The following is a 22,784-nucleotide window of genomic DNA, read 5'->3' as shown; positions in this document are numbered from 1 at the left end:
CATTAAAACATGTAAAAGGAGCCTGTACTCACTGTAAGCAGAATGCATCTCCTAGGGATACTTTAAGTGGAATCCCCAGCAAACAGTAATCAAGACACTGTGCCTTCTTGACCATGACAGAGATTCTGTCGGAGGGAGCCATACTAGTTGAAAATGTCTTGAGCTTCCCCGGGATCAAGCTGCCATTCTCGATGTGCCAGTCACCACCTCCTGAGTTGTCTGCTCTGCATTTAGAGACTTCACAAACCTGATTTGCCGTCAGGGAGATCTGTTGTTGGTCCAGCCACCTCCTTAGGTGCAGTGCACCTGACACACAGCTCCGAGAGGGCCCACCAGTCTGCTTATTATAGTTGTGTTGCCCATCAGGGCTTGCATCTGCCTTCCCCTGATAGAGGGGTGAAAGGCTTTCAGGGCCAACTAGATGTTGCTAAGCTCCAGGAGGTTGATGTAGAGTTGTTGATCCACTGGAAATCATAGTCCATGTTCTCCACATTTCTCAGATCCCAGAAAACCTCTCTATCCAAGGGATGAATCATTTATTACTACTGTGAGGACCAAGTGGAGCAGGGAAAGAGGCCTTCCTCTAAACACATTGGTTTTCACTTGCTGTAGGAATCTGGCTCTGTATATACTTTACTGAAGTAGGTTATAGTGCGGAAAGACTACAGTGGATCCCAAATGTCATGTCATTTAGTATAGTCCCATCATGTATACATACCTTATCCCGTCCACACGACTATAACGATTCTAAACAGGTGACCTTTTCCCTAATAGCTTGCTCCTGTCTCTTCGACACCAGGCTCTTAGCCTTCTATCAGAATCCCTGTACCTGACGTCCATAAACCTGTACCCAGGCACGGCAGATTTATTCTGTAAAAGGGTCACCACTTTTTTCATCCTTGGCCAACAGCCAGCTGTGCATGATCGCACTTGTTTAGAAAAGCATTGGTGATTGTTTTTAAAACATTTAGGATTGTTTTCAAAACATTTAGGATTGTTTTCAAAACATCGATAATTGATTTTAAAAACATATTGATTCTCGAAAATACCCTGGAGGGACCACTTTAGTATGAAAGATCCTGACTCCCCCCCTACAAATCAGAGGAGAATTCTTTCCAAGCTGTGACAGGGGGCCTGCATGCTGAATCTTTCACAAGCGGCGGTCTGGCATCACTTGCGGGCTGTCATCCTAGAAGCGGAAAGGGGGTCCTTCATTCCCAACCATCATGCGGCTGGTTCATCCCTGGGGGTTTCTTGGCTGCAGATACACATAACTATATGCATATACACCTACAAATCCAGGCTAGGCACATCTAGGCAAATTTCTTAGGGCGCGCATTTTAGGAATTTGCAAGTGCTACTGTTTTTATCTGAACTGTTTCTGTTAATCTTATAAGCACTATGGTAGAAATGTATCTACTGTTTACTATATTGGTACTAGCAATCTTTTATATGCTTCTATCTCCTGTTTGTCGCAGCACATATGTTTTACACGAGGCTGTAGCTGGACAAATAAATTCTTATTGAAACGTCTTAATCACCATCCTGTGTATTTTCTGAGAGAAAGGAAGCACAAGTGTCTGAGCGAAATGCACTGTACTGTTTTCCACGATCCTGGAGGAATCAGGGTTGTCATGTTCACTGGTTGCCAGAGACTACCTACACTACTGTAGAATACAGGGGGGGCTGGTAGTGGCACTGTAGATCTAGCTGGTCTAACTGCTGACCTATCCTATGGGGGTGTCCGTAAGCAGTTGAGACACAAAGCCCTCACTTTAGGACATCTAAAACGTGCGGGTCCTGGGGGACTCTTAAGAACTACAAGACACCAAAGGTTAGTAGAGGTAAAAACTAGATAATATCTTACTCTCTATTTGTGGTAGTGTGGGCGAGCAGTAAGGCTTTATCAGAGGGTAGTGCTAAGCATTTATTGTACATACTCATGCAAGAAATTATGTCACACTCTCAAAGACTGAACTCGGACAAATTTGTTTGTATGAAAATATGATTTAGTTGTATTTTATTTTCTAGAACCATGCCAGGCCTGGTACAGGTGAGTGTAATTGTACTTTGCAAGAATAATGCAGTTAAATACAGTTTGAAGGCAGCTGAATTGTTTACAAGTAGGTCATTTGTTTATAAAACAGTTTGTATTACTTTTCAGATTACCTTTCAAATTACTTTTTCTACTCCGTGTGATATGCCTAGATGTTACACTGGGACATTGCCTAGACAAAAGGTAAGTAAATACATTTTTGTATATATGCAGTTTCTTAGGGTTTCATACAAACCAACTCCACATTTCCACAAGAAAGCAGTCAATGCAGTCCTATAGGAGAAAACAATGTTATTGACCTAATGGTAAGTACTTGGGTTTGAGAGTTGGTTTTCTGGGGTTAGAACCAGGCTTCCCCCAGGGTCAAAGATGCACTCTCAGCAGCACTAGGGTGGCCGGGTGCATAGTGCTGAGACTCAGTGTTATCTAATGGGGGATAGGGGGCCTCTGGTTGCTGGCTGCTCATGAGCAGGCCACAAAGTTGTGTGAGCAAAGCTCCTGGACGTACGCTCAGGACAAAGAGGGATCCGATTTAGCACACCAGGTGCATCCACAGCGGCACAGGAGCAGCCGGATGCAGGGAACTGTTTTGGCATCGGGTGCCCTGTTGTTTTCAAAGGGTACTCTCCGGTTGCAACAAACACTGCAGGTTCGGGGACGAAGTGCTTCTGGAGGCGACCAACGGCTGGAGAGGTAAGTTAGGATGTCTTGGGATGCCAGGACACCGTTGGTTGGGCCACCCAAAGCTGTGGGACGTCGGGTCAGGGATGTCTTTTGGTGTCGGGTTTTTCTTACCTGCTCCGGTTGTAGTCGGGGGGGATCCTCCAGAAAGCGGCTGCAGGCATCTGTTGGAGACTTGAGGTAGGCCAGGGATGACCAGATCCCAGGTCAGGATCGCCGGGGAGACCTCCTCGTGGTGTTGGGCCACTTGGCTGTGGGCGTCTGGTGCAGAGTGGTGCAGACTCGCGGATTTGGCCGGAGCCAAAGTCTGTGGTTGAGCAAATCCGGTACTCACGGGAGACAAAATCTTGTTTGGCAAGACAGGGCAGGTCTTCTTGGTTCTTGTGGGCTGCAGGTAGCAGGACACACCAGGATTTTGCTGTAGCAGGTCGAGGTCGGGACAGGCCAATAGGGCTTTGGCCAAGTCAGTTGGTGTCCTCCTCTTCTTCAGCACGGCTCCTCTGTCCTTATTCTTGTTTCTTCTTGTCTGAGGAGGCAAGGTTCAGGGTTGCCCCTAAACACTAAATTTAGGGGCATTACAGGTATGCATAGGTCGGGACCAATGGGTCTCTTCAGTAGGGTGGGTACACCCCATATTGTGCTACCCTCCAGTGGGAGGCCGGGTCATCCATCTGAAAGATGGCAGGGACTAAGAGTTGTGCTTCACCTGGCCTCCCTCACCTCAGGGGTGGGGTTAGCAAAGGTGGACACACCTCTCCTCCTAAATTGGTTTTCCTGGCGATTCTCCCACACAAATTGGGGGTTAGAACCGGTGGGGGCCAGTTTCTGGGAGTAGCAAATGGCTGTGGTAGCTCACAAAGGCGGCAAGCCATTGAAGCTTCCTCTTCGTGGACCCAGCCCATTCTAGGGGAGGAGGCTTGGCGCCTTGACCCAGGATGTGCTTTGTTTCAGGACTCCATGAGTGGCAGGCTCTCTACCCAGGATCCAGAAACATGCCTTGTGGTGCCAGCTGGTGAGCAGCCACTCAGCCAGGACACTAGAGTTAGGTTGTTTTTCAGGGGGCATCTCTAAGATGCCCTCTGAGTGCATTTTTCATTAAATCCCACACTGACATCAGTGTGAGTTTAATGTGCTGAGAAGTTTGATACCAAACTTTCCAGTTTTCAGTAAAGCCAATATGGTGCTGTGGAGTTTGTAATGACAAACTCCCAGACCATATACTCTTAATGACATTACTACACTTACAATGTCTAAGACTTGACTTAGACACTGCAGGGGTACAGGGCTCATCCATCTGTACCCTCACTACGCTTATAGTGCACCTAGCTAGCGGGGTGGCTTACCTATGCCAGGGCAGTGGGTTGAAGGCATGGCACACAGGGATGTGTGTCATGTCGACTCTTCACTTTTTTCTGCACCGTGTGTGTGTCCCTGTGTGTGTGTGTGTGTGTGTGTCCCTGTGTGTGTGTGTCCCTGTGTGTGTGTGTGTGTGTCCTCTAGGGTGCCACAATAAATGCTGCAGCCCTTAGACACCTTCCCTGGTCATAGTGCCCTTGGTACCTGTTAGAAATGGGGGTCTCTAGTTGGCAATGGTTGGCCACTGTCCAAGTAGGGACCCTTCTTCCTAAGTCAGAGTAAGCAGCCTACACCCTTTGACAACCCCTGCTCAACCTTGTGGTAACGTAGCACAAGCAGCTAGGCTTATCTCAGAGGCAGTGTGTGAAGCATTTATGACCATACACAGTAATATAATGAGGAACACTACAAATGGACACCACTCAAGTAGTTATGAAAAATAGGTATTTTTATATAGACTTAATCACAAGACCAATAACAGTAAAAATCCACAATACTATAAAAATATAATTACTTTAGAAATGCTGCAAGGAAAAATAGTTCAGGATGCACAAAATGATGTTTAGTTCAAGGCAGGGGTCTCTGCGACCCTTTTACTCACAAAGTATCTGGTTCCTGGAGCAAAGCAACAAAAATGTCGCTAAGGCGTTGTAGCGATAAATTTCCTCACGCTAACCAGCGATGCGTTGAATCCTTACCGCAAGGGAGGATGATGCGCTGGGTTGCGGGCAGGACAAAGCGACAAACTTCCTCACGCTAAGCCGGTGATGCGATGAAATCCTTGCCGCGAAGGGAGGATGATGCACCGAGCCTGTTGCGTGTGTGATCTTGCTGCGTTGACAAAGATGGCGCTCCGCGAGGAAGCGACGATCCGGATTCGATGCGGGGAAAATGGCGAACGCTCGGCGTCTGCGCTGCGATGATCCTGTTGCGATGATTTCCAGATAGCGGGCGTTTTCAGGCCCGCAGACAGGTGCTGCGACGATCTTAGGATAGCGGGCGTTTTCAGGCCCGCAGACAGGTGCTGCGACGATCTTCGGGGTTAGCGAGCACTCGGCGACAGCAGAGCGGCGATTTTTCTCACGCTCACCAGCTGCAGCGGCTCGCTAACGGAGGTTAGCGATGATTTCCAGCGCTCTCTTCTCAGCAGTAGAACTAGAGGCCCTGGAACACACAGGAGCCTCACCTGCAGATAGTAATCCTCGCTGGGAGGAAACAGGAGGCTGATGGTGGAGTCTGATGTGCCTGAGACTCCAGCAGGAGGCTAGCTCTCTCCTAGCCCTTGGGTGATTGCTGTAGCACAAACATAAAAGTCCAATCAAAGTTCTTTTCCTCTTCTTAAAGTCCAGTAGTAACAGCTGCAGGCCAGTCCCAGAAACAGCACACAAGGCACAAGGACAGTCCTTCTCTTGCAGATTCCTGTAGCCACACGGACAGAGGGTCTTCTTGTTATCCAGGAGCAATACAAATTGTAGGGGTTTGTGCACAAATATTTATACCCCCAAAGTCTTTGTTCTTAGGGGTCCCAAGTCTCTGAACCCAGCCAGAACCAGTTCTGCCCAGCCCTGGAGCACTTTGTTGATCAGGCTGCATCCTTCCTTTCAGAAAGAGGGGGTCTGCCTCAGACGCACAGTGGGAGGTGGAGCCAGCATTCACCTTGCCAGGCACAGTCCTATTCAAGTGCAGGAGCTACCCCTCCCCTCACACCAAGGCAGGTCGCTCTATTCAATCCACGTCTGACTCAGCCTGCCCTGTCCCTCCAAAACCAGACAGCCAATACACATCATAGCAGAGCAAACTGGAAGGCTTAGGCAAGAAAGTACCTATACTCTAAAAGTGGTAGTTTCAAACACAGAATATAAAAATAACCTTTACTAAAAGATGTATTTTAATATTCTGAGCTCAGGCATACTAGATCCGTTTTTCTACCATGTTCTGTGGGTCAGTTAGGACTATAGAATGTAATAGCCCAGACCTCCCATTCTGGCCTATGGAGAACAGGTAGCCTTACAGTAGTGAAAAACGAAATGGGGTGTAATGCACTACTAGGACATGCTACATACATCAGGGCATGTCCTACCTTACACATGCAATGCGCCCTATCATAAGGGGGACTTACAGGATGCCAAGGGAAGGTTTAGGGGCTGGGAAGTGGGTGCACTTCACAGCCAAGATGGCAGTTCTGGACTGCACGCAGACACTGCAGTGGCAGGTCTGAGACATACCTTACAAGCTGCTTCTGTGGGTGGCACAAACCAGTGCTGCAGGCCCACCAGCAGCATTCGGTTTACCAGCACTGGGCACACACAGGCCACGCTACTAGGGACTAACAGGTAAACCAAATAAGCCAATCATGGATGTACCAATTCATATGTCATCTTTACAAAGGGAGCATTCTTGCCGTGGCACTGAATGGCAGTGGCACAGCGCCCAGAGCATCTATAACGAGCAAAAACAGAGGAGACACAGCGGAAAAATGGAAGGGAGACTCAAGCCAATGGTGCCAGGTCTAACAGTACCTATGGTAACCTTTACAAGGGACTTACATGTGGGCAGAGAGTTGCCAATTGGGTTTTGCAACAGTGCAGTTCAGGGCCTGGGTGCCTGGTTGACAGGAACCCAGAGCACACTCAGTCAAAGTACATCAACATTAGACAAAAGGGGGGGGGCACAACGATGCAAAAAAGGGGCACTGTACTACACTTGCCATTACCAAAGACCATGTTTTCTCCTAGATCCAGATGTTGTCTGACAAACAACCTTTTGCTGCACCCATTGGAGACTGAGATTCCATTGCAAGGCCTGCATTTGCCATTGGGCACAAGGGACCAGGAGGATGCATGAGGCAGAAGCCAAGAAGCCTCAGAACCAACCTCATCTGAAACATCAGGATTATGTTCTAAATGTCCGACATTCACTGCATTTGTGGGAATGCTTTGAATGTCTATGTGCCCGTCTGATTGGTCAGCGTTCTAGTCTTTTGGTTCTCATACACTTTGACGCACGCTGGTGCGAGCGCAGCATGTGTGATGCTGACGCTGGTGTGTTAATCCTTGTAATTTCAGCGGGCTGCGAGAGGCCTCTGTGGGGATCGAGGTTTTAATCTGGATGTTTTATAACTGTTCTATTTATGCATTCTCTCCCGTTTTGAACAACAGACTCACTCTCCATTAGTAGCGGTGCCCGTCCGTGCGATCGGGCCCGTCTATGATTGGTCAGCGTTCTAGTCTTTTAGTTCTCAAACACATTTAATGCACGCTGGCGTGAGCACGCAGCAGACATGCGCAGCGAGCGCACCATGGGCACCCCTGGTCAGGCTGGCTCCATACGCTATACCTCTCAGATGCTGCTCAAGCTCCGGACACAACCTTGTGGGGACTGCGCCCTGTTCAATCTTCAAGATGAGGTGGGTTTGCTCCTGTGTACATACTGCCACTTTCTGGGAGCTGCGAACACCTATAGTGACAGTGGGAGTCATGGAGGCACTGCCCGCCTTACTGATTATGGTAGCAAAGAGAGTTTCCCTACCCCGGTTACTCCCCGTACTGACGGAGTACCAGTTCCGCCTAGACAGTGGATGCGCACCTTACTAAAGACATTTAAGGGCATTCTTTTAAATGTACGCTCGGTGGTAAAACACAAACTTGAGCTCGAAATCTTTTTAAGTGTACATAACCCTGACATGGTCTTCTTAACTGAGACCTGGGCGGAGGCAGCATCCACCCCAGACTGGAATGTCGCTTTGCCCTTAGGTTATGCAGTTCTGACCCTTGATCGATCGGGTAGTAGAGGTGGGGGCATCGCCATTGTCTATAAGCAAATTTTTAAAGTCCAGATGAGGACTGTGGCAGACCTCCACGCTGAAGCAATCCAATTCTGTATTAAGCTTAAGAACGTAACGATATTTCAAGGCCTGCTGGTCTACCGACCGCCCGGCCCTAGAGCTGCTTTTCCATTGGCCCTCATGTCCTATATGGAATCTTGCACGGACTTGGATTCCTATTCCATTCTTGGCGACTTCAACTTTCATTTGGAATCGAGTATTAATCCAGACACGAACAGACTCCTAGATGTCATGGCAGCTTTTGGTCTACATCAGTTAGTGTCCGAGCCCACACATGAAGGAGGCCACATTCTTGACGGGCTGTTCTCTAATTACCCAGATGTCACTTACTGTAGGGCTGATGTGCTTCCGTAGACCGACCACAAAGCAGTATTCTTTGAGGTCAGGGCCAGGCTAGCCGGCACGGGTACCTCTCATAAACCAGTTAAGGTCATGTTCAGGCGGTGGACTAGGATTACTAGTACCGGCCTAGCGGCCGCCCTTGACCACCCCCTTCCTATTTTAGATGGAGATAATGATGTGGCAGCAGCCCAGTTTAATGATTGGATCTCGGTAGCGATCAATCGTGTCGTGCCCGCACAGACGGCCACACTCAACAGGCGCCCGGCCGGTGCCCCGTGGTACGGCCGTGAACTTAAACAACGAACAGTTCAATGCAGACGGTATGAGCGTCTGTGGAGAGTGGATTACAGCAGGGCCACTAAAGACCACTATAACATCGCCCTTAACAAATACAAAGAGGCCATTCTTTTAGCCAAGACAAAACATTTCACGGGGAAAATTCAGGCTGCAGGCAATTCTGCCAAAGAACTTTTTAAATCTGTGTCCCTTCTGGTCAAACCTCAGCAGGGCAGTTTGTTCCGCCCTGACCAGGACTTCTGTAACCAGTTGGCAACTTTCTTCTATGACAAGGTCCAGACAATATATGATGATCTGTCCAACCTCTCAACCCCACTCTCTGTTCAAGGTTTATCCCAACCCTCTTCGCTTTCCGAAATTAGGCAGGGTGGCTTCACGAATTTTAGGTTACCATCTGTTGAGGCTGTAACAGACATGTTAAAAACCATCAAATCAGGCTCAGTTCTTGATCCCTGTCCCCCGTCGGTCATGCATTTGGTTGCGGACAAGATTAGTCCGACCCTCCTGCTTTTAATAAATCAAGCGTTGGTGTCAGGGACTTACCCTATTGCCTGGAAGACTGCTAGCATCAGACCAATCCTGAAGAAAGCTTCGCTTGATCCCACTGATTTTAAAAACTACCGAACAATCTCTGGTCTACCTCTGGTTGCTAAGATTATGGAAAAACATATGAATACTCTGCTAACTAAATATCTGGACTGTAATAATTTGCTCGATTCATCTCAGCATGGTTTTCGTTCGAAACACTCCACTGAGTCTGCTCTGATTGCTGCAGCGGAAGGAATTCGGGCGGTAGTCGACGGGGGCGGGAGGGCTATTCTAGTCCTCCTCGACCTGTCGGCTGCTTTGATACCCTCAATCATACGGTCTTAGTGCAACGACTAAAGGAGGTAGGCATTAGTCAGCGAGCTCTGGCCCTTCTTTCTTCTTTTCTGCAGCATCGACCGCAATCACTGAACTGGGAGGGTTTAAAATCAGATAATCTCAATCTGCCCTGTGGTGTTCCACAGGGCTCAGCCTTGTCCCCTACCCTGTTCAATCTCTGTGAGGCCGCTGGCTACTGTTGTCAGGAAGCATGGCTTTGCTTTCGTGTCCTATGCGGACAACTCGCAACTGGTCATCTCGCTATCTGACGCACCAGAGCTAATAGCGGTATGATTTCATGCTGGTCTTAAGGACATCATGGCCTGGATGACGCAAAGTTTCCTAAAAATCAATACAGAGAAAACTGAAGTCATGGAATTTGGGAACGGACCACCAATTTGGAACAACCTTTGGTGGCCGTCAGAGGCAGGAGTCTGTCCTCTCCCTGTGGAAAAGGTCAGAAATCTCGGCGTGATCTTTGACAACAAAATGAATATGGCAGCTCATGTGAATAGCATAACCTCTGCCTGTTATTTTTTGCTTAAAATCCTCCGTAAAATCTTTCCTTTTATTCCCAAGGCACTCCAGAAGACGGTAATGGCCGCTCCTTTCATGTCAAGACTCGATTACTGTAACTCGATGTTCTTGGGCATCGATAAGTTCCAGATCAGTAAAATTCAATCTTTGCAGAACGCTGCTATTCACGTTCTTTTACAACTTCCGAAGGGCCATCCCACCTCCTCTGCAAGAAGAACATTACACTGGCTTCCTGTTCAACAGAGAATTGAGTTCAAGGCACTTTGCCTGGTGCACAAGGCATGCTATGGTGGTGGTTCCACATATTGTCAGAATCTGTTCAAACTTGACGTCCCCCCTCGAGACCTTAGCTCGGCCAATCTTGGCCTTATTTGCACTTCTAGATACAGACGTGCTAGATGGGGTGGTCGTTCATTCTCCACCTGTGCAACCCAACTATGGAACAAGCTCCCTGTCACCTTACGCCTTCAGCCAGACCTCCTTTCTTTTAGGAAAGCCCTGAAGTCCAGGCTATTCAATTTCCAGTAGTCACCTACTTCCACCTACCTTCACCTCTGTTGTCTTTCTCACACTTCAGCGCCAAGACGCCACTGGCATTCGAGCGCTTAACAAGCCTCTTTATACTTATTCTGTCCAAGATGGCCTCTATGAATGGAATTCTCTGCACAGATGTTAAATGGGACTTCAGTTCACTATTATTTATAAGTCAACAGTAATCAAACAACCTAAATATAAATATCATGCCTCCCCTAACATTTTTTTAAAATCAGCAACACCAAAAATGTAAGTTCAACATATAGTTTCACCGTCTAAACATATATCACAAGTGGTTTTCCTCCTAAGTATCAAGTAGGAAATATTGTGGGACCTTAATATCAAAGAAAGAATATCAAGGGACAAAATATTGAAAGTATTGATTTTCTATACCTAATTCCACATATATGTACCTTGATGATATATACCTTCAACGTAAGTAAATGTGGAGTTAAAAATAGTAAATCTATACTTCCTCTATATGCAGTTTCGATATTTTGTGTCTCAATGATTTTCATAATTGTAATTGAGGATCAGACATGCAGGTCACACAGTATCTTAAATCTAGCATTATGCGCAAAACAAGAAGAAAACTTGGGAGCAGAATTTTAATTTGAGTTTTTTTCCCCTCATCTCTTTAGAGGACTGTACAGTCCATCTCTGGCCAATGAATACACTGATGAATGGTGTCAGTACTGCTCCTGTGTCGCCCAGTGCTGTGCTGAGGGGCCACTCAGCTGGGGTCACCTGTTGTGCCTTCAGCCCAGATGGACATTTCTTGGCATCGGGGAGCAAGGACAGGGTAAGGAACAATTTTTAATAGCCATATGATATTTTCTAGATTGATTGATAGCAACAATTGTGGTCTGTGCTAATTAATTGCTTATGTTGGTGTGGATATTGATCTCTTCATGTTCCCTTGGTACTGGATCACATGGTCTATTCATTTACAGATGACATTGGTTCATGTAGTGTACTTTCAATATTGGGCCATTTGGTCTGTTCATTTATAAACTGACCCTGTGTGAGTCGGTCTTTCTCTTAGATGCATGTAGAGACAACTCAGACTCAGTATGTTGGCTTGCAACGCAGGTGTTAAAGGTTAGGGGCTGAATTGATAATGTAAAGGTTATCTTATCTTAAATGTTGACGTTGATGTTCATTCAAACCTATACAGTACACAATCAGCCTTTTGTCTATCTCTGCTGCTGTTTCCATTGGTCTCGTTTGTCCACTTTTCCCGATCTGTTATGTGTAGATTAGGTTCTAGTATTTGTAAAACAGAAGTTAATTACTGAATCATGCTGCTTGTACTTCTCCCCTCCTACTGCACTTAGGCTTTTCTCTACTCTTGCTACCAATTGTTGTTAGTTTTGGCAGTTCTACATTTAAGTCGAGTTTCTTGATAATGTAGCCTTTCTTGCTTTCTTTTCGTCAGAGTCTGTTGTGCTGGGACACAGAGTCTGGTGAGCCATCTCTGTCAAGGTCTCTGCCTTCGTGCCATCGTGACTGGATCACAGGCTGTTCTTGGACTTCATCATCTATGCTGGTAAGTGCAAATGCTAATCCTAAATGTACTTGGAATGTATTAGAATGTATTGCTCAGAGCATTCATCATTAGCCACAAATGTCCTTTTCCTGTTACCAGTTCACAGCTCGTGCTCCTACCCGAGTGTATTCACAGTTAAAGATGTGGATAGGTGTAAGAACTACATTGTTTGGCCGTCGGATTTGGACTTTTGTGCAAAAATGTTGTTCATATTTATCCCCTTGTCTTCTGTAGAAGGTAAAGCTCCTTCTGATGGATACTTTTAACTGCAGATTTCTTGTCAGGACCCTTTTCAGAGGGCCATGGGGCACGCAGGAGTTACCGGGCTCAACCGTGGGGGGTGAAGCCTTTTACTCCTGATGTCCCGGGGACCGGCCTACTATGGATCCTGAGCAGCTGGGCCAAGAACCCCTTCTGCACATGACTCCGTGGTAGCTATGGTCGAATAGTCCAGGGCTGCCTTGTAGGGGGTGAAGAGTGGGGCGTGGGGAATACAGGTCAGTCAACTTGACTCATAACTCAGAGCACACAGCAATGTCAATAAAAACAATGTCCAGTCGAATCCTTATTTTTATAGTTTCAATTTTATTTCTAACTGTACGCATTCAATGCAATATTGTGACATATATGTAAACAGTAATACATATCCCCTTGAGTTCGGGGCTTTGTAACATGGTAGAGGTTATTTCCCATTCACTGGTGGTCTCAAATAGTGAAGTCTCACGAGTGGGCTTTAACTCAAAAGTCTACTCTGACTTTTCGAAAATTGTCAAAAGTCTCTTGGCACCACAGTGCCCTCAGCAATGAGCCCCCACCACTACCACCCACCTCCGGGGCACAATAGGCCTGTAACCAATCTTACCCTCTCCAGCAACAAGGCTTGCAGTGTCCCAGTGAGTGCACCGTTCACGGGCACTCACACTACTCTGGTCCTGTGCGTGGAGTGGGCTGCATCCGGTTCTCTCCTATGCATTTGCGGCTGGCTCAGCAGTGATTGGAGGCAACGGTCCAATTGGTGCAGCATCTGTTTCCTCTCACTGGGAGTTTGTTTGGCTGGTCTCCCCACTGGACCTCGCGTCCTCCAATGCTCTCCTCTTTCTCACACTGCACACTGGCCTTGGCAAGCAGGCATGAACTGGGGCTCCAGGCTCCAAAGCATGTGGTTTTGATTTCCTTGAGTGATGTCATCTCACCCAGTCGGAAGGCTAGCAGGCCTTGGTCCCCAGTCCTAGACACAGGGAGAAGTCTTGCAAAGCTGCCCCTCCTCAAACAGCCTGGCTGGCTGCTTGGCAGATGACAAATTTGGCGTCTCATCCTCCCCTTCTTATAGTCCATTTCCAGACTCTTTGTTCTGCTTCTTTCAAAGTGTACACTTTTCTCTCTCTTCTTCCTCTTGAAAAGCTGCCTGCCATAGCAGGAGAGACTCCAAAACTGATTGTCCCACCACACAGCAAACACTAGATGATGGATGGGGTGCTGAAACTTTTCAAACACTCACCCCCAGTCAAGAGATCTGTGTTAAATACATTGTTATTTTGCTTACCTTGCCACCCCAGTTTGGACCCAACCATATGCAAATCAATCTTAACCCTTCTCCCCATGGGAACAGTCCAGCTCCAACTGCCAGGCCAGGTCCTCCCTGGAATGGAAACAAGCATCATGAGACCGGTTTCGGGGTATCACCCCTCATCAGCCATGCTAGCTTGAATCCAGTGGCACAGTGAGCAAGGGACCCATGTCTGGGCATACCCTTGGCTCCTTAGGGCGAACATCGCAAATACAACAAGATGATGGACGGGTTAAATCCTTCTTTCTTTTCCTCACCATACCACACCCAGTTTGTAGGGTATGCCCAGACGTGGGTCCCAAACTCACTGTACCCCTGGATTCAAGCTAGCCTGGCTGATAAGGGGTGATACCCCGAAACCAGTCCCGGGATGCTTGTTTCCGGTCTGGGAGGACCTGGCTTGGAAGTTCGGACTGGACTATTCCCATGAGGAACAGGGTCAAGACTGATTTGTATATGGCTGTGTCTAAATTAGGGGGGCGTGCTGAGCAAAAAACGATGGATTAAACCCAGATCTTTGTGAATTGGGGTGAATGCTTGCTTTGTGAGGCTTTCCTCCATCATTTGTTCTTTTTGCTTTAGTCCCACAACACAGGCCATGGGAGTGACTAAAGTTCACATCTGGATGTAGCCACAGTGATGTATGCATTTAAAGGTTGATCCTGAGCTCCTAGCCCTATCCTTTATGATTTCCTTATCAGCCCCATTTCCTTCCTGAGATGTGTCCAGGCCTTTTCCTTGTGATCACCGAATCAAAGACCACTCTGTTGTTTACAGGTGTATTAACTCTCTCCCTTCCTCCACTGTGTCCCACCAAGCTCGCAGAAATGCAGCGATACACAAATCTGTCTGGGGGGAATTCCTCTAATCCTTAGTCTTCACCTGACTGGCCTGGACTTCCCAAAATGGAACCCAGGGCCTCCATGTAATGTACCATTGCAGGCACACTTGCACTCACTGTACATACACAGCACACACATTGTCCAGTACTGTCACCTCTATGTATTGTGCTACCCCAGGCACACACAAATTCAGCCCACACATCCATTCTGTGTGCACTGCTTAGTACTGTAGCCTTTTTGCATTGTCATGGTGTGCTATTTGCGAACACACACATATTGCCAGCACACACACTCACCATGCGCGCTGCACAACACTTCACCCATCATACATTGTATTTCTTGCACGCACACATACACCCAACACATGCTTCCACTGCACAGCATTAAATCTCTCGTAATGTATCCCTCACAGGTGTACATATACCCAGTACATGCACCCACCATGCATGTACTGCACAGCACTGCTCTATCCCTGTACTGTACCCTTCCCAGACACACATATATCCAACGCAGAATCACCACTCTTTCACTATGCAGCACTCTAAATCTAAATGATGTAGGCCAAGGGTTGAGTTAAGCACCTGGCAGCAGAACTTTAAAAAGGTGAGTGCGCCCATAGGACTTACTCCAGTGACACTGTTAAAAAGAGACAACACTCCGAAGAAAGGAGGAGGTAAGCAGCTCTCCTAGAAAGAGTCTGTTACCACTAGAAATACGGCAGTTACATGTAGAAAACGCAATGTGCTTGCTTGAAAACAAACATCCAATAAGTCACACTTGTACAGTCACAGAAACACTGTATGAGTGCTTAAGGGAGGGAAGGTCATCCTTATGGAAGAGGAAGCCTCACACATAATATTGTGTCATGCTTCATCATCGGCAACCTCTCCCCACCCTGGAAGGACAGAACCTCCAGGGCGGACTCAGCCTCCGCAGGAGGGAGTTCTTAGATGGACAGTGGAGGGATCCAGGTCAGTGAATTAAAAATACCTTAATGTATCCCGGCTATTTGTCTTTATTAATGGGTACATTAGGTAAGGTTCAAAGAAGTTGTGAGGCCTTAATGTGAGAGCAATGACTCGCACCGCCATAAATAGTTAGGCCTTACTTTTAGGTGGGTAGAGATTGCGACGATGAAGCATGACACAATTTTTTTATGTGTGACTTATTGGATGTTTGTTTTCAGGCAAGAACATTACATGTTAAAAAGAACCTGTTCACTACTACCAATCACTACACGGTATGCTGCCACCCACACTTGTGCTGCTTAACTCCTGGTGGAAGCAGTAGTATTGCACCACTATGAGGATCGCGCTTTGGACGCCTCTCCCAATAAAACCGCAGTCCATTAGACAGGCCTACGTTATGGTGCGCAAACATGATCCGTGCTTGCTTATGACAAAAAAAATCAGCATTAGGTATCCAGATAACAGTACAGTTGGGCACGCAGGGCAGGGGTACATGCTCATTATCATGCAGAGGACGTTTCTGTCCCAACATTCCTAGTCTTGCGAATATCCCCAGGCACCAGACTGGATCTGGAAAATTTAAACCAGTATTCCTGCTCTCCATTGGTTGGCGCCGTGCAACTCTGCTTCAGTGCATTTTCACTTCAGAAGCAAGGAGTAAAACTGTATATAAGGACAACCAATGTCTGCTAATATCCGTTCTAAGGCCTGCAACTGTACCCAGGGTTTCAGCCTTATAGGGACTTTCGCAAATAGAAGCGGTTGCCTCTGGTGCTTTGGTTTGTCACACGAATAGCAACAACTTCGAAGTCTGGCCCATATGAAAGCCATCAAAGATCAAGCGGCAAAGCGCCAAAAAGCTTAGTGCCAGTCTTGCTCCAAGTCAAAGGGAAAATCCATCGATGCAGAACGCTGGGACAAATTTGTGGCCTGGTGTGACATTAATAAGACAATCACATAGGAGAGGATGTGGCTTAACTGCTAGGGCAGTTGACATAAAATCCGGGGAACTGGGTTAGAGTCTCTGCAACGACGCTTAACATCCTGTGACTCTGGGCAAATCATGTAATCTCCCCTCGCCTAAAAAAATAACAAATGTGTCCTTCCGTAACGTAATGGGTGCTCATGTAAAACGCTCTGATACCTTCGTGTCAAGTTTGCGATATATAAAACTCTGACAAACAAACAATCAAAGCTGTAGGACGTCTCTCCATTTGTTTAATCTTTCCCCTAGCAAGATCTTGCAGTGGGCACTATTAAAAGTTATTTGTCAGCCCTTTTGACATTTCTAGGTTTACCAGATCAATTGTCCCTTTTTAAATCACCTGATCTGTTGAGATTTATTACACGTTTTACTCACATGTTCCCTCCTAAACCGTTTGTGTTGATACAGTTTGACCATAACCTGGTCTTGATGTTGCTAATCAGCTGCTTGCTGCATCGCCTGATTCTTAAAAACCATCTCCTTCATTGCAATTGCATCAGCTGGTCGTGTGAGTGAACATCAGGCACTTTCAGTGCTAACCACCCTACACCACCTTTTTTGGAGACAAGTTGGTGCTGAGGACTCAAGCAGCATTCTTGCCAAATGTTGTGACTTCCACTTTGGACAGTCCATCACTCTTTCAGCTTTCTTTGCTCCCTCTCAGTCATTTTTAGAGGAGAACAGGCTTCATCGGTTGAATCTGAAAAGGGCTTTAAGATTTTATATTGATTTCAACAAAGACCATTGAGTAGACGATCAAGATTTTTCGGGGCTCCTCAGGAGAATAAAAAAGGGAAGGCTGCGAGAAGAAAAACCTGTCAAGGTGGATAATCCTCTGCATTAAGATCTGCTATGCTCTGGTCGCAAAGCAGACTTTGAAAGGTCCAAGAACCCGCTTGATCAGGGCTAGAGCTGCTTCCATTGCCTTGGCATGAGGAATGCCTAGCTTTGACACCTGCCAGACTGTGACATGCGCATTAATGCATACATTTGCGAAGCACTAGTGCATTCTCGAAACACTACAAGGACATTCGCCCGCCCAGTCCTGTAAGACTGCATGGTCTGAGTCCACTCCGCAGACCCTCCACCTGGGGATGCACTGCTTTGGTGTCTATTCTAAGGTGAGAAATCTGCTGTTAGAAGTATCTATCAGAAGAACAAGCTACTATCCTTTGGTAACGCTCTTTCTGGTGGATACTCTATCTAATTGCAAATTCCTCACTGTCTTCTCACCTCTGCATTCTGTGGAATGATCTCTTTTTGGCATATAAAAAGTTCCCAAGCTACTATTCAGTACACTGTAACCATCAGTTGTTCATGCTGTGTGTCTCATAGTGTGGAAAGGAAAAACACAAGAAACTGACATCAGCACTCCAGGATGGTGCTTATATGTGTCTCTGCTCCTGTCACTTCTGAGGCGGTGTGGAGTCAGCACGGAGCTGCACGGCACCACCTAGCAGTGCGCTGGGGCACAGCTTGGAGAAATGTTTTCCATGTCCATTCTGGCACCTGGGCATTTTTCTAAAGATAAATCATCCGCAATTAGAGTATCTATCCATACCAAATGTAAGTAACTTGTTCACCTTGACTGGGAGTAGTGTGAAGGGTAGCTACAAATAACCCTTAGTTATCCCCACCTGTTTCTTATAAAGGATCACATTGTGGATAATTTAACATTTTTAAAGAGACTTAACTGCTACTAAAATGTTGGCAATCATGTATTTGATTGCAGTTTTAAGGGTATAACGGAACCTAAATGTAATGTTTGACTTGTTAAATATGATCAGTGCTGCTAGTTTTATAGAATAATTTCGAGAAAGTATGATTGTTGTTTTGTGAGGCCTCCCTAATTTTCTTTTACATGGTTGAGGGAGTGTAACCTTCAAACATTTGAAAGCCATTGCACTACACCAAACCTAAGGCACAACTGCATGTGGAGGAAGACTCACTTGTGGCTCCTCTGCCTTGTCAGCAGTAACTTTGGAGGACGGACACTATTTTTATTAAATTCTCTGATGTTATTCAGAGATTTAAGCCATTGCATGATGTTGATGTTGATGGTGAAGGTGATGATGAAGAACAGGAGGCATCTCAGTTACTCCACCCATACTACGTAGATGTGTTTTGTAACTTTACCTGCAACATTCCCGCTGCTTAGGCACCTCCTCTGAATCTGCCCTGGATCTACCCTATGGATCCCTGACTGACAAAAGTCCCTCATTTTCATTAGTTGTTCAGAGGGCAGCAGAAGTGTTGAGATTGTGGCTTCCCATTTAGGAGACTAAGTCTAATTTTGTAGCCAAGATTCTGCAACCTGGACCTTTTTCTCAGAGAGCATTGGTTGCCATTTAACAATGCTCTTGTTGAACCATTCATGGCAGATTAACCTAAGCTACTTTTTTGTTTTATTAGGCACCATAGATCAGAGCCTAGAGAAAAAGCATTTTTGGAGAATGTCTATGATGGAAATTGAGAGGATCCACAAAATTCCTACCACTCACTGTTCCCACACTTTTCCGTATAATAACAGGAATGGATCAAACCTGGAACCATGCAGGACTCGCGTGGTCCCTGGTTTTAACCTGTTGGTGTGCTAGTGCAGACCAAACAAGTGTTGTAGTGGGATAATTGTGGGAACGCTGGGTGGTAGGAATTTTGTGAATCTCCATAGTTTCTGGAAGTTTTCATCAGAGATGTGAGGTTAATGTGTGGTTTTAGGCATAATTTTGAGGTTTGCAGGGCATTGTGTATCCCCTTGACGCCCCTTGGCTAGTTTAAAAAACATGCCTGGCTATGATAGGTTTCTCCGGATGGCAGCCAAACCCAGGCCTAAATACCTCTGCTACCCCAATCACCAAAATAGGTCATTTCTTGATGATAAATGTTGATGCCTCCATGTTGCTGTTTCATTTTTTTGTGTGTCCTGGGCGCTAAGCCTTGCCATCCAAGTGGGCTAGTGTTTTTATCAAAAGTGTGGAAGGACTGGGTAGTAGGAATATTGGGGATCCCCAGAGATTCCGGAGGTATCTATTCCCAAAAAGTGAGAAAAATGTGATTTTAAGTAGAGTTTGAGGTTTGCAGGGCATTGTGAGTAAGAAAACATTGTGGGTTCCACGCAAGGCACATCACTCTGAACTCCACTCACTGGGTGTCTAGCGGCACATCTCATACAATCATGAATTCCATTATTCTCATACTTGGATGACTGGTGCTACGCTGCTCTGCTGTTCGACCTGAAACCTTCGATCAGTGTGCCCAGTATTCTCCTGCAGTACTATATATATAGATAGATAGATAGATAGATAGATAGATAGATAGATAGATAGATAGATAGATAGGATTTGGGACATCCAGCCTTTGATTCTATTGCTTAGGGAATCGGCTCAGATTCAAACCCTTTTGGTCTTGTACCCTGCTAATTATGCTGGCTTCTTGCATCCTCTTTGTCATGCATGGCCACTGGCACATGAGGGCTGTCCAGTGGTACTTTCATGGTCAGTGGTGTGAGAGGTTGGCCTGGTATATGCTGTCCACTATTTATAGTGGGCACCTTGCACCAGTCCAAACGACCCTAATTGATGATGGGTTTAAAAACAACCTTTATTGAAAGCTATTCTAGTCGTAGCTATGGAGAGCAGCCTTCAGGCTAAGTCTTGAAGGAGTGTAAAGCAGCTTGGTTTACCAGATTATAACCTCTTAAATAACTAAAGGAAAGGAGTTCCACACAAGGTATATATAAAATATATGTATTTATTTCTAAACACTCACTACTAATCTCTTTATGAGATTAGAGTCCAAGATACACAATATCACAGTTCAAAAACGACAGTAAATTAGCACAATATACAATAGCCCCAGGGGGGGAACCAAACCATATATTAAGAAAGTGGTATAAGAACCACGACTTGACTAGACACAGTGCCTAGAGCCTGTAGAATCGCCGGGACCCCAAGGAACCACCCAAGGGAGTGACAGAGGAGACCCACGTGGGACATGCGCAGTGTGAGAACACAGCCGCGAGCTCCGTCAGCTTCTATGGGGAAAGTCATGTTTGGAATTTTAAAGATAAAGGACACTTAAGAGAGGACTTTGAGCAAACCCCTTTAGACTTAGGGGGTTCTAGGGCCAACACCTACGGAAGCACCGGAGTACTCGAGTTTCCTCACCCAGGGGAGCCGGGTGCATAGGTGTCAAATGGTGTCGGGAATAGTCGTTGATTTCAATGGCGATCTGCTGAAAAGTGCTGCTGCTGGGAAGAGAAGTGTCCGGGGGGATCCAAGTCTGGAATGAAGATGTGGCGAAACTGAAAGCAGTGGGGACATAGTCTGGGTCACTAGCCAGTGACCAGGGGCACGATAGACGAATGCCCACCGATGCCTGGTGCTTCAGGCGTGAAGAAGAGACGACAACGACCAGGAGACGAGCTGTCTCATGAAGGATGTCCAGTGCTGGGGTGTCAGTTATCGCATTGGAACCAACAAGCCTTGGCATCTGCAACCCACGCGGTGAGAGAATAAAGGCTTTGGTGTGGACCAGCGAAGTCCAGGGGACTCCCCAAGCAATGGAGAGTCAGGGCACCTCTGGAGCAACCAGAAAAGCCAGCTGAAAGTACAAGTACCCTTCTCAGGGACCCACAAGTCGACGGACAAAGGATCGCGAAGGGACCTCAAGAGGAAACACTTGAAACCAGCCCACGGGACACTGGGAGTGTGTAGGCCGGTGATCTTCGGTGGAATCACTGCTCGGGGTCTGGACTACAAGTAGCCCAATGCACAGCCTCGGGGATGCCGGGAAGCGTGTGCAGCTGCAATGGTCACTGTGTCCAGGGGTTTGGGTTGCACGGTCCCCACGAGGGCTACGGGTCTCAGGCGTGCTGAGAACTCGGGTCAGCCTCGGGGACGCTTGGAAACCCACCTCCTGTGTGGCAAAAGTCTTCGGAGTCCTCAAGAGCTTCGGAGATGCCAACCGGATAGTTGCATCTTTGGTGCCTGCCAAGCAGGGGAGTAACTCCTTTACTCCAAGGGAGATTCTTCAGTCATCTAGTGCCATGTAGATCGTCGAAGTTCCAGGATTATGTATCAAAGTTTCGTCCAGGTAAATCTAAAGTTCTGTAGTCGGGGGTTCCTACTTTATACCCAAGAAATGGGTGGGACAAGCTCTGGGACCCCCCTATGGGAGGGTTTGGAAAGAGGGGTGGCTACACCCATTTCCTTTGTCAAGTTTCGCGCCAGAGCAGGGGCTGGTAGCCCCTGCAACTGGTTTGAGCTGGGCTATGCGCAGGGACACCAAATGTGCCCCTAGTGCAGACTTCAAACCCCTCTTGGAGTGCAGCCATCCAGCCCCAATACACTAAAGCCTGTCTGGGAGGTGGTCACACCTCTCTGTCACAGGAAACCTATTTTTCAGTCCTCCCCTGCTGGAGTTTCGTCCAGCAGCAGGAGGTCAGACTCGTGTCTGTGGCTGCAGCATCCATTTTGTGATGCCAGGGTTCTATTAAGCTGGTACTGGGTATACCGGTGGTGCCATGTTTCTCCCTCTAGTAGGGTGGAATCATACCTCCCACACCAGTTACTGGTGTTGAGGTATGATTCCAAGGTGTTTGACATCAAACACGGCATGTTTCCATACAGCCATTCCAAAGTTAGCATTTACCGGGAGGTTACAATGCACTTAAGAGTATATGGTTTGGCTGCATCACAAACAACCCCGGAATAAAGATTCCGAAAGTTGCAGAGGGACTCTGCTCATGCATGTGCACCCTCTCAATTGAAACCAAGCACTCTGCCTTCAGTATTGTTAAGGCCTGCCAAAGGGATGACTGATAGGTTTACATGTTCAGTGATATGAAGACCTATGGGTAACCTATATCTCAGTAAGGGGTGCATACACCACCTTACGCAGGCTGCATTAGCAGACATGTTGTATCATTTTAAAAGACTTCCCAGGGGTGGCATAATACATGCTGCAACCCATGGTAGGCCTCTGGGGTACCTATGCCCTGGGCACATAGTATACCATATACTAGGGACTCACAAGGGTATCCCAGAATCCAATCTGGAGTGTACCTAAAGGACATGTAATCAATTTAGAGTAGAAAGCAGATAGACTGGGGTCCTGATTAGCAGGGCCTTAGTCTGGCTAAGTCGAAAAACAGTGAAACCTCAGCAAAAAGTGGGGGTAACCATAAGAAGCAGATCCTACTCTCCTACAAGTGGTTCCAGGGAGTCGAATACCATAACAATCTCATGGGGCAGTGTAGCAGCTCTAGCCCGGTGGCGAGTGGAGGAAAACCTGACATTGGGGATGTCCTTTCAACCTCCACTAACTGTGGCCATGTTGATGACGGATTCCTCCAATCCAGT

At 46.9% G+C, this 22,784-nt stretch overlaps 1 protein-coding gene across 7 annotated transcripts in view; it reads left to right on the top strand.

Moving 5' to 3' along the window:
* The window catches only part of LOC146811566 (telomerase protein component 1-like), a 1,575,504-nt gene that overhangs the window by 1,143,475 nt on the left and 409,245 nt on the right, over nucleotides 1-22,784 (top strand). For all 7 annotated transcript variants that reach the window (XR_014966741.1, XM_085618541.1, XM_085618539.1 and 4 more), the window contains 2 exons: nucleotides 11,153-11,313; nucleotides 11,950-12,060. Coding sequence is in view for 6 of the 7 variants with exons in the window: in XM_085618541.1 (XP_085474667.1) it covers nucleotides 11,153-11,313; nucleotides 11,950-12,060 (272 nt within the window). In the remaining variant the exon portion in view is untranslated. The remainder of the gene's footprint in view (nucleotides 1-11,152; nucleotides 11,314-11,949; nucleotides 12,061-22,784) is intronic.

The sequence above is a fragment of the Triturus cristatus genome, chromosome 7, assembly GCF_964204655.1.
Source record: "Triturus cristatus chromosome 7, aTriCri1.1, whole genome shotgun sequence".
In the NCBI taxonomy this organism is placed as follows: domain Eukaryota; kingdom Metazoa; phylum Chordata; class Amphibia; order Caudata; family Salamandridae; genus Triturus; species Triturus cristatus.
This window is presented reverse-complemented; position numbering and strand designations above follow the sequence as displayed.